Below are 12089 nucleotides of genomic sequence, written 5' to 3'. Positions count from 1 at the left end.
TCTCGTTTTTGTTTTTATCTTAAAATTTTTACACTTTGTATCGAAACAAAGCATCCTTAGCTATATATTTTTTCTTTTAGTTTCATTTTGTGTTTACTATGCTCGAATTAACTCAGTTGATCATTTCCTGAAAACTGTCTTTTGGACTTTGTTATACATATTTTTGGCACTTTAAAATCTATTTTAGATAACTCCTACGCGATAAAAGTCTAGGTACTACAGATTAAGTCTTGAAACCTTACCACTCTGGCAGATCTTATTGGATCAAGGCAATTCCCACTGTTTCCTGTTGAATTAATATGTATGTAATAAATATGATAAGAATAGTGATGCAATACTCATTTCTCAATTCATGGTAAATAATGCCCTGGTAACCTAAACTTATTATTAATCCCCAACGTCATTGGTGGATTGAATACCCAAGCTGTTGTGACTTCAAAGGACGGTGTTAAATCACCTGTTTTTTTTCAAATAGATTTTATCCAAACATAGAAGTATTAATTACTGCTGCTATTAGTATTGTTCTTTGATTTTTCTGTATTCCTATTTTTGAAAATGGAGATTTTCCCAAGATTTATCATATTGAATGATCATTAAGATCTTTAATGATTGGAGCTCCTATTGATGGGTTGCAAGCATTCCCAAGAGAGTTAAAAAACAAAAACATGGCGGCCATCGTGGTACCGTTAACAATGGATGCTAATGAGAAATCTTTTGTTAAATGGTACCAACATGGCTGTGATGACGTAATGTGCAAACGAAGAATATCATTATATATGGTCATTAATAATTTTGTTTTAAAATCATTCAATAAATTGCTGCTCTTTTACTGCAAAGCTGCTTTTTGTTGTTAAATTATGAAAGATTTTAGTGTGCTATCATTTTTTAATTGAAAAAGAGAAAGAAGGACACACAAAAAATCAATTTTTTAATAGAATAGTCACAAGTTTAAGTGAGAGTAATATTTAATTCTTATTAAAAAATGATCCAGCTGTGATAAACACAAGGGTATATTGTACAATCTATTTCCTTTATTATTTTGGTATTCCATGAAGCTTGAATTTTTCATTTCTGCAATGTAATTTCACATGATATTTATTTATATTAAAGAAACTAGCTCTTATGGCTATATTTGTGTGTGTGCTGTGAGGTAAATTCATTTATCTATCAAGGGGAATTCCCAGTAGTTCCTCATCGAAATGTGAAATCAATTCTATTTTTAGCAAAAAATCTATTTTATTCATATATAATGACCCTCATCTCAAAAACCCGTCTTCCCCCAGATCAAATCATACCTTCCCTAATGGTATATTTAAATGAATTTCATCATTCTACATTTACTTTTAGATCCTGTATTGAAGACACCAATGTTTTTGAGACCTGGGTAAGGGTTTCTTCAATTCTACTTTTACTAAATTAGGTTTCCATGACAATGCCATAATGATACTTCAATCAAATACTGTTTGTCCAGACTTTCACTTGACAAAGTCCCATACATTGATGATTTTTATAGAAATCTTATTTAATCTATTTTATTATTTATTAAGACTTAGTAATGTACATGTATTAATTTAATTTGCAAATGATTTTTACTTCAGGGCAATATTTATTCCAGACCCCAAAGATGGGAGTTTGTATGCGTTTGGTAGTGCACTGGATGGTCTGAAGGTAATGCAAAAATATATATAATATCCATAATGTATAGGAAATATGTTATTAATCAGCCCTTTATTTGACTTTACGTTTTTTTTAGAAACTTCCATTTACAATACCAGATCTTGTGCGTGCTTCTCCTTGCCGCAGTACAGATGGCTTACTTTACACAGGTGAGTGAGTTTCCTGACACTAGCTGCCTTAGTTTATATTATGATTATGAATATACCAAGTATTTACAGCTGTATGTTTGTTTATTGTAAAGGTCGCAAGATTGATGTGTGGTATGCCATTGATCCCGATACTGGGATTAAGCAACAAACACTGAGACTAGATGGCACAGAGACAGTTTGTCCTATAATGCCAAACAAAGCAGCACCAATATTTTTTGGAAGAACAGGTAATGTGCAACGGGAGGTGGTTGAACAATGATGGGGTTAGGCTTCACGAATTTGCAATGTCCCCTGTGATTGGTTAGGTTTAGGGGCGGGGTTGGGGAAAGGTCATTGTTTTCTATTGTTCTACACGTGCATCCTCCAATAGGATCACATCTTGCAAATTCATGAAGGACGACTCCAATGATGATCAGATAGCATGCATAATGATAAAAGATGATTTGCTCACATGCTTACAGTCCGACCTTGTTGAGCTGCACCACTGCTGTACTTGCGGTGGTGATAAGCGATGATGCTGATAATGCTGATGCAGGTTGCCATGGTGATGATGGTCATATATACTGGTAGCGATGACATGTCATGGTGATGGAACAATGGTTTTAATGTACTGTATTCATTCTTATCCTCAGAGTACACAGTCACTATGTATGACAGCAAAACAAGAGAGAAAAGGTATATTATACAGCTTCCCTATTGTTGCCATGGTGCTTTTAGTTTTACCAGCCAGAGATAATCTGTAAAATCCAGGAGAAAAAATTTGCTTTTCAAGCTTTCTGTTTTAAATGGGCATTTGCCCGATGAAAATTGGAAATGACTTGAAACTTGGAAAGTGTATTTATAGGTGGATCAAAAGTGTATACGAGTAAATGACATCATTTACTCAACCCTATTGTTCTTTTAGCTTTTAGACCAAAATTTCTTGGTGATAAAATGCTTAAAATGCAGAATTTTTGGTTGTGAGTAGTTCTTGAAAGTCGTCTATACCCATCATTAAATACTTCTACTAGGAATAATCAGTTTCCAATTTTGACAGATTTTTATCCAAGTGCCCCTTTAAGTCTAAGATGTGTGGTAGCCATGTATAAATAATGATTTTTTAAAAATAGTTAATTATATGACATTGTTTTGTCTTTTTGGTTGACAGGTGGAACGGGACATTTCATGATTACTCCACAAATTTAGCCCAAGATGTTGAGTATGGTAAGTGAATGACTCACTTGCAGAAGCCACACACATTTAATTTAATTTACCTTAAACACTTGTGGAGCCTCTTTATTGCCTTTTTTCGATTGTAGAATTTCATCACATGTGCTCATGTTCTGATGGTTTTACCGTCACAATGGCTGGAAACACAGGTATCTTTCATTAATGTTTTCCTTTTAACATCCTATATATTTCATTCAGGCATCCATCAACAGCCATTCTGTACAGGTAGACAGTCAGTTAGTTGGTCAGTGGGTTTGGTTGGTCAGTATACCGATTGGTTGGTGGGTGGGTGGGTCCGTCAGTTGGTCAGTCAGTCAGCGAGACTGTATGTCAGTCAGTCAGTCAGACAATATTATTGGTCAGTCAGTCATGATAAGTCAGCCACCCAGTCATAAAATCATTTCAGTCAATTGGTTAGTCAACTACTAGTAGCCAGTCATTTTTCTCAATCATTCAGTTATTCCACCTTCTCTCCACCCATTTACTTCTTAATTTCCTTTTCTGTCCTTACCAAAATAGGTGAAATCCAATGGACCAAAAATTTTGGGTCTCCAGTGGTGGGGATGTACAAGTTTGATGGTGATGGGCTGCACAGGGTTAAAGTGAACCATATCGCCAGGGAAACACTGGATGTTTTAATCGCTAATAATGCATCATCAGAGAAAATGGTCTTACAGTAAGTTGTCATACCAACCAAGAAACAAATTGGGAGCACTTGCTTATCAGACCAAAGAATAAAAAAGTTTTTAAATATTCCTTTTTTAACTTTTTGTAGGCCGACACTCTACATTGGTGAGCATTCTGGTGGATTTTATGCTCTTCCTTCCTTGGTAGAGGAGGGGTCTACTCTTGTAGAGGTAAGAAACTTGGTGTTGTTCTGATATATGCTTTGTGTTTTTTTCCTTTCTTCCATCTATCCAAGTCTTTGTTTTCCATTTATCCATCCCTTCCAACCATCCTATCATAACTCAGCCATCCTTTTATCTATTCAACCCAACCATCTCATCTCAACCATCCATCCATCCATTCAACCATCCCATTGTATCTCACTCATCCATTCATCCATCCATTCCATTCATCCATCCAACCATCCATCCATCCATTAATCAAGCTCATCCCATCTTACCCAATAATCCATCTAACCTGACCACCCACCTATTGTATCTGTCCTTACATTATAATTATCATTTAGTTTGTATAATTTATTTGTTTAAGAGAGAATTCTTTTCGTATTCAAGCAGTGAGCGCCAAAAACTATTTTCTTGAAGAAAGGCTGTTGTACAAGTCTAAAATCTTGTTATTCAGAAAATTTAACTTGTTTGGAAGTTGAGATGACCAATGAAAGTGGAATCAAAGTGTTAACCCAAAGCAAAAAATTTTATTTGAAAATGAAGTTCAGGCCTTCATTTGCTTATTTCCCATATATTTTCTATAAAAGAAGCCTGACAAAGCAACATTCTAACAGAAATGCAACAAAACATCTTTGTACAATTGAAAATACCGCTTCAAACAAGCATTTTATCATGGTACATCATTTTCTAACTGTTCAAAAAAGGTTTTAAGGGGGATCCAAACTTATACGAAAGTCTAGTTTTTGGCACTTTTTGCCATTATTGCTTATCATTGAAAAAAATTTCCTCTTAAAGCCCAAAGTGATGCTTCTAGAAGGTCCAAGAAGTGACATCCCAGTACCCAAGCACAAAAAACGTTCTCCACCATCAACAACATCAAAAGATTCAAAAGAGGAGTTACCCATACCAAGACGTCCTCTCCAGCAACCCAAAGTCCTTGAGCCAAAAGCCGCTCTGTTACTTGGTCACCATCATGTACCCCAAGTAGCATCACCGCAACTTCACATCACTCACATTCCTGACAAGCTAATGCCGTTCTATATGAACACTCATGAGCATCCAACAGCCATGAACAAGAGGATTGATAATATGAAGGCTAAAGACGAGGAGAGGAAAAGGCAACAAGAGATGTTTGAAATGATGAAGATACATCAAAGGTTGCTTTATACGATTATTGCAACTATTGGGATCCCTGTGGTACTGATGATTGTCTACTACATTGAGGTACTTCCATGTTACTGATGTGACCATAGTTACTGTCGCTATGGTGTGCAAGATAATACTGATCTTACCATAGTTACTGTTTCTATGGTGCGCAAGATGTTACTGATCTTACCATAGTTACTATTGCTATGGTAAACAAGATATTACTGATGTTGCCATAGTTACTGTTGCTATGTTATACTGTTGCTATGTATTGATATCTATTAAATTTGTCTTAATAGCGGTCAACCAGGCAAGTTGCAGCCATGTCATCACAGCCATCTCATGGATCTAACCACTCTTCTACCATGTCAAATGGAAGCGTCTCTCATCTGGAACAATTAAACCTTAGTAAGTAACAGTACATTCAGCCATCTTTCATTTTTGTTGTTACCATTTTCAGCACATGAAATAATACAATTTGAAAGTAGCTAGCTGAATATCCCTGATATAATAAAGCAATAAATGACCCATAATTTGTGCTTGCTTCCCTTGCAGATCATAACAGTACTATATGCATTGGCAAGATCTCGTTTTGTCTTAAAAATGTCCTTGGTCGTGGCTGTGAAGGGACTGTAGTTTACAGGTAAATTGTTGCTTCAATGGATTTCTTCTATGCTTTGATTTATATTGTTACTGATTGCATCTTATTGAAAAAACTGAGTCTATTGCAATCACCACTGCAAGTACAGCAGTGGCGTATCTCAACAGGGTCGAACTGAAAGCATTGCAATCTCAGATTTCAGGAAGTTGGGTTTCTTTTGACATCTAGGCTAATTTTTCTGAAATGTTGTTTATCACTTTAGAGGAACATTCGATGGTCGAGACGTTGCTGTTAAAAGAATCCTTCCTGAATGTTTTAGCTTTGCAGACAGAGAGGTACATTTCCCTGCATGCATGTCCCACACACTCTTCTCCCCCCTTCACCACATCTTATTCTGTACCCTCACAGCATCCTAAAAAGGTCTTACATAATGTTTTTTTTAAAATGATAGATTTTTATGTCATTTACCAATAATGATCAAATATTTCAAGTGAAGTTTTAAAAGAGACATTAATAGTGGATACCCTCAAACAAAAAAACTCATTTCCAAAGGTTTTCTTATGAAAAAAAATTGCAAGTCTATGGTTGCAGAACTAAATATTAATCAAACATGTAAATACGTACTCATAGGTTGCACTGTTGAGAGAATCAGATGCTCATCCCAATGTGATTCGATACTTCTGCATGGTGAGTTCTTGATTATGGTTTGATAGCATCTTTGTGATAACTTCTTGTAGACTCTTTGTAACTTCTTTGACATATTGTGGAAGAATGTGACATACATAATGATTACCTGTGACAATTTAAAAAAGACCATCTTATCACCAAAAAGGATTCTTGAAAACTATTTTTGCATGACACAGCACTTAAAAATATGTAACTATGAAAAGCACAAATGTCCTATGACTGAGAAAATCGCATGGTACGGACGTGTGATGCCGTTACCATCTTGGAACCATATTGAAAGTATTTTCATCAAAAGATTTAAATGCAATTTGACACAGGACTTGACATGTAACAGTGAACGGCCCAAATGTCATATGACTGTGAAAATCTCAAGACATGGACTTGTCCTACCATTAGCTTGATGGCACTGTGTCGGGGCTTTTTTATCAATTAAAGATTTCTCTCATTCCACAGGAACAAGATCATCAGTTTCGATACATTGCTCTCGAACTGTGTGAAGCTACTTTACAGGAGGTTAGTTGATACAATTTTTTATTTCAATTTATTAATTTATTTAGCTTTAGATGTTCTTTCTGGGTATAAAGGGGAATAATACGTTTTTTACCCTTTCAGTCTTAAGAAACTGAAAAAATTATATCTATAACAGTAATGCAAATATTCACACACACAGATCTGATGCAGTGGAGTGCCCTAAGGATAAGTTTTATTTTATTTTACCGGTTACTGACACTTCGAGATAAGTTACGACAACTGCTGTGAGGGTGTGACAAAGCAATATACAAGCATCCCTCAGGAGGAAGTAGTGTTACTCTTTACAGAATCCTAAAATAAGCACCAGGGCTGTCTGATTAGCCAATGTTTTTAAACAGAGTTTTTTAATTGAAATTCCCTAGCGGCATGGCTTGCATAGATACATGTGGTGATATTAATAATAATATATTTGTACTTGCCAGTTCGTGGAAGATCCCAGATTTGATCGCCATGGTTTATCACACCTTGAAGTCTTGAAACAAGCTATGGCAGGCTTAGATCATCTTCATGCACTCAACATTGGTAATTACTCTTTTAGATTATTTTACACCCAAAAGTCATTTACATCACGGCCCCTTGATTGTAACATATTACGGAATATTACCAACCGGTTGGCTCAGTTGGTTGAGCATCAGACTTTTGTCTGGAAGTCGTGGTTCGAGTCCCGGCCAGACCAACACTCAGAGTCTTAAAATAACTGAGGAGAAAGTGCTGCCTTTGTAATTTCATCTGCAAATGGTTAGACTTTCAAGTGGCTTGGATGACCACTTTAAATGGAGGTCCCATCTCTCCACACTCATCATTACTAACCAACATCGGAGGGACCACTGAGGATGTAAAGAATCCCTGGCAGTGACCACCCTCAGTGCCTACACTTCATATTAACCATCTCTCATGCTTGTAAATTGCATAAAAGCAATCTGTCATTCCATCTGTCCTTCACTTAATGTAAAGACCTTTGATTATATCCATATAGAAAGGGCGCTATATAAATCATAAATCATCAATACCTTTGAGAAAGAGTATGACACCTTTTTATTTTACTGCATTGCGCATTGCTGTGAAATGAAACAATACTTCTAAGACTCATGTATTACATTTACGCAATCTAAAACACTTTCAATGTTAGCTTAAAATCTCCCATTTTGCCCCTCCAAGCTCTTTTCTCCTGTACTGCAAGTTTCTTTTCGTATTTGGCAATTTCCTCCTTCTGCAACAATGCACTCCTTAAACTGTTTATTCATATGACTCTTCCTTGAGAGTAGGATATTTATACTTTTATTGCTTGTTTCAGTTCATCGTGACATCAAACCCCATAATGTACTGATTTCCAAAGCCAATGCCAGTGGTAAAGTCAATGCCATGATATCAGACTTTGGACTGTGTAAGAAGCTCTCTTATGGACGCAACTCCATAACCTGTCAATCTGGTGCTATTGGAACAGACGGTTGGATTGCTCCAGAAATGTTTAAAGAGGACAATAGAATGGTAAGTATGGTGATGCTGCACGGAATGAATACCTGATATTATGACAAGAACCTGAAACTTCAGTTGATAAGCAAAAAAAAGAATTGAAAAATATTTAAGAGTAGTAAATAATCCTAAAAAAACTCTTGTCTTTCATGAGAAGGTTTGCAAATGTAAAAATGAAATGCAGGGAAATGATGAAAGGTGGCAATTGGTGTTCTTTTTGCAGCCCAGGGGAGGGGTACTCCCCTATATTCGCTATACAGGTACGTTCCACCAAACAGGGTATGGTTTACAGCGATTCTACTCTGGAACAGGGTATATAAAAAACTTAATCTTATTCTGTCTGATCTATGAACTAATCAGCACACGGGATTTAATCAAAATGCTCCCCACTGCATGTAATATCACTGCACAGCATCATAACTGAGGAGCTACTTTTCAGCTAATGAACTATCTTTTTTACCTTAACTTTCTTTACTGTGCAGAAAGATGTAGAAATGTTTTCAATAAATGATACAAGTCATATTTTCCATATTTCATTTTCGTCTACCACTTTTATCTAAATTGGACTTCCTGTGGATGTGACTGTGTTTTTTTTCTTGCAGAATCGCTCGGTGGATATCTTTTCAAGTGGGTGTGTGTTTTATTATGTTTTGTCTGGAGGGCTGCATCCATTTGGTGATCAGTACAGAAGACAAGCTAACATCCTTGCTGGGGATTATAATCTAGATAGAATTACCAACACAGAAAGTAAGTAAAACTTAAAAGAATTAGGTGGACTTGTTCTAATGCTGCCCTGTCTTGCCCTGCCCTACCCTCCATTTCCCTGCCCTGCCCTTCCCTTCCCTTCCCTTCCCTTCCCTTACTTACCCAACCAGCCCTTCACTGCCTGACTCTGCCTTGCCTCACCTTTTCTTACCTTGCATCCTGCCTAGTTTTTCCAATTTCTTCATGTTTTTTTTTTCATTGTACAGCTTTACATCCCTCACCTCTTGATATTCGAAATTTTTTCAGGTCCTTTTGTAGCGAAAGAACTCATCAGAAACATGCTAAGTCCAGACCCTAGTCAAAGGTGTGTATGATAGAGATTAGGCCTATCACTGGCTCCATATACAGTGTCAAAATATTTGTGAAAGATTCATGATTTCGTTTTATTGATTGACAGACCCACAACTGAATCCATTCTCAAACATCCAGTATTCTGGAGTAAAGAGAGACAGCTAGCATTTTTCCAGGTAATGCAATAACAAAAATTATCATAATCCCACTATACTCAGTATAGTACAAAGATCGTAGAACAAAGTCTGGACCAAGCACGGACATCAAAAGATATTTTGCACTCTACAAATATTTTACTGTGCGGGTGATTAACTGTCAGAGTCACTAAAACTAGTTGGATGATAAATAGCACTTTAGATATATTAGGGTAGAGTAGGATCTATATATGTGTAATAAGGTGTATTTGGTTGCCATGACAACTTGTCATGGTAACCACTGGTCCTAATTTATTGTTTTAGTGTAGCAAAGCTAAAGAAAGCTGTGCCAACCCTTGTCAGTTGGTATGCTGTTATCACCATGGTGATTTACACCCTCATTTGCATTTAGTAGCTGAGAGAACCACGTGTAGTATGTGGTTAATTAATTTTGCTATGGTTGTTCTTTTCATCGAATTGAAACACAGCTTATTTTATTTTGCAGGATGTTAGTGATAGAATAGAAAAAGAGCCTGATGACTCACCATTACTAAATGCATTACAAAAGGATTCTATCCCAGTGGTGCGAGGGGACTGGAAAGTACACATAGGCTCTGAGCTACAAGAAGGTACTGTCACAATATGATAAAATATCATGGTAGCCATGTTGGTACTTTTTTCTTAAATCCTCATTAGCTTCCTTTCTTATTACCACAAGCGTGGCTGCCATGTCTTTGTTTTTTCACTTCCTCTGGAATGGCACAAACCATCAATTGTTTAATCATTGCCACCCATTTTTCTCCTATAAACTTGCTATATCATTTTTCAATTTCCTGTTGAACGACAGACAAAAGTTTATTTGACTGATTGGTCTCTGATTGATATTGATAACAGATCTTCGCAAGTTTAGAACATACAAAGGAGCTCATCTTCGAGATTTACTGAGAGCAATGAGAAATAAGGTACTTGTGTTCACCATATGTTTCAAACCCTTTTTTTCAAAATCTGCAATCAATAACATTTGGTTATATTCTTATTCTGTTTCAGAAACATCATTATAGAGAATTACCAGAACACGTTAGAACAGCTCTGGGCTCAATTCCTGATGGCTATGTGCAGTATTTTACTAGTAGATTTCCCCGATTGCTTATACACACTTATGATACATTAAGCATATGCAAACAAGAGACTGTATTTCAAACATATTATCCTCAGCATAATGCTTGAGGTCTCGTGTTGTATTGTGGATCTTAATGATCCTTGATGAGAAATCTCTGGGGAGCTCTTGTTATTTGCCATGACAATGTGCATTGACAGTGCAACAATGTTACCATGACTACCAGTGCAAGCGAATCATTGGTGAAGAGGGATATCTGGAATTCTTATTGTCACCTTCGTCACTGTGATGTCCAAATTCCACAGTCAAACCCTGAATCCCAGTTACCGAAATCACCACAGTAGCAAAAAGTTGTTTCTGTGGTGATCATTGCTTTGATGATCTCTGGCCTTATTGCTTGTGATGGCTCAAAACTCTTGCCATCGATGATAAAGCAGGGTTGCCAAGCAACATATAACTCAAGATACTGTCAAAAAATGAGAGCTTGTATTACTATTAGGATGCCAACAAGACCTTGTTACTATGGTAATCACAAGTTTGGTCTTCAACAATGGGATGCATTCTTGAATCAGTATGAGGGCAGTGAAGTAGTCAATAATATAGTCTATCTATTCATATTCCTTCAACTTTGTGTGTACCACACACTTTTCAACCAATCAGACACAAGCATTTTATCACACCAACAAATACTCATTTTGAACAACATATTGAACACCTTTTCAGACCCAAACTGAATTTTATTCGATCCTTTTGAGGTCACTACATCAGCTGGATGTAAAACATTTTTATACAGTCATAAATATTATATTTAATGCATTTTTAACATACACCTTACGTAGCTTTAATATTTATACTATCAATGACTGGTTAGAAGGCATGTATCAATCCTCATTGATTCAACTGACGTCTGTCCGGACCATTAAAAGTATCAACTACAGGCAGAACTTCTAAAGCTATTGACTCTAGAGTTTTGTACTAATTAATAGTTTGATCAGACAATATTAGCGAACCAAGTATTGTTGCAGCAGTTTTCCCAATGGAATTTATATCTTTTCCCAAACTACGCAGTAAGTTACAATATAATTTTCTTTAAATTTCATTTTACATCACAGTAGAGTTCTGAAATATTAGAGCTAATTTTTTTGAGCTCATGAGACAATGCAATGGTAACTAAGAGGAGTCAAAACCATTAATTCACTATATTGATTGGATGGTGTGTATTTTTGTGCCTTTTGATTGGCTCTTCGGGGAAGCCTTTCAAATGTCCACCTACCATGTCTTCCCCTCTTGTTTGTAATTAGCTCTAGTCAAAACTGGTCTTAATTTTTAAGTAATATTTGCCCAAATCAATCACAGTAATAATAAATATTAAATTGTAAATATGAGTCGCATTTATAGAATTTCCAAAAATATATTTCGCAAGTATTAAAAGAAATTCTCTTCTCTGGAGTGTTGCAC

General features: G+C 36.1%; 1 protein-coding gene across 2 annotated transcripts in view; it reads left to right on the top strand.

Moving 5' to 3' along the window:
- Positions 1-12078, top strand: part of LOC116298875 (serine/threonine-protein kinase/endoribonuclease IRE1) — a 24134-nt gene extending 12056 nt beyond the window's left edge. For both annotated transcript variants that reach the window (XM_031707450.2, XM_031707449.1), the window contains 23 exons: positions 1348-1384; positions 1599-1668; positions 1754-1826; positions 1919-2053; positions 2459-2501; positions 2974-3029; positions 3125-3184; positions 3555-3711; positions 3811-3892; positions 4682-5110; positions 5332-5440; positions 5588-5675; positions 5896-5968; positions 6264-6320; positions 6774-6833; positions 7274-7373; positions 8146-8339; positions 8927-9071; positions 9336-9393; positions 9487-9556; positions 10020-10143; positions 10409-10476; positions 10562-12078. In XM_031707450.2, the coding sequence (XP_031563310.2) occupies positions 1348-1384; positions 1599-1668; positions 1754-1826; positions 1919-2053; positions 2459-2501; positions 2974-3029; positions 3125-3184; positions 3555-3711; positions 3811-3892; positions 4682-5110; positions 5332-5440; positions 5588-5675; positions 5896-5968; positions 6264-6320; positions 6774-6833; positions 7274-7373; positions 8146-8339; positions 8927-9071; positions 9336-9393; positions 9487-9556; positions 10020-10143; positions 10409-10476; positions 10562-10741 (2468 nt within the window). In that variant the 3' untranslated portion in view covers positions 10742-12078. The remainder of the gene's footprint in view (positions 1-1347; positions 1385-1598; positions 1669-1753; positions 1827-1918; positions 2054-2458; positions 2502-2973; positions 3030-3124; positions 3185-3554; positions 3712-3810; positions 3893-4681; positions 5111-5331; positions 5441-5587; positions 5676-5895; positions 5969-6263; positions 6321-6773; positions 6834-7273; positions 7374-8145; positions 8340-8926; positions 9072-9335; positions 9394-9486; positions 9557-10019; positions 10144-10408; positions 10477-10561) is intronic.
- Positions 12079-12089: the final 11 nt, after the last annotated feature.

Source organism: Actinia tenebrosa, unplaced genomic scaffold (genome assembly GCF_029948245.1).
Source record: "Actinia tenebrosa isolate PJP-AT-01 unplaced genomic scaffold, QUT_ActTen_1.0 PGA_scaffold17__23_contigs__length_9995812, whole genome shotgun sequence".
Taxonomy (NCBI): domain Eukaryota; kingdom Metazoa; phylum Cnidaria; class Anthozoa; order Actiniaria; family Actiniidae; genus Actinia; species Actinia tenebrosa.
Note: the sequence above shows the minus strand (reverse complement) of the source record. Positions and strands in the feature narration are given on the sequence as shown.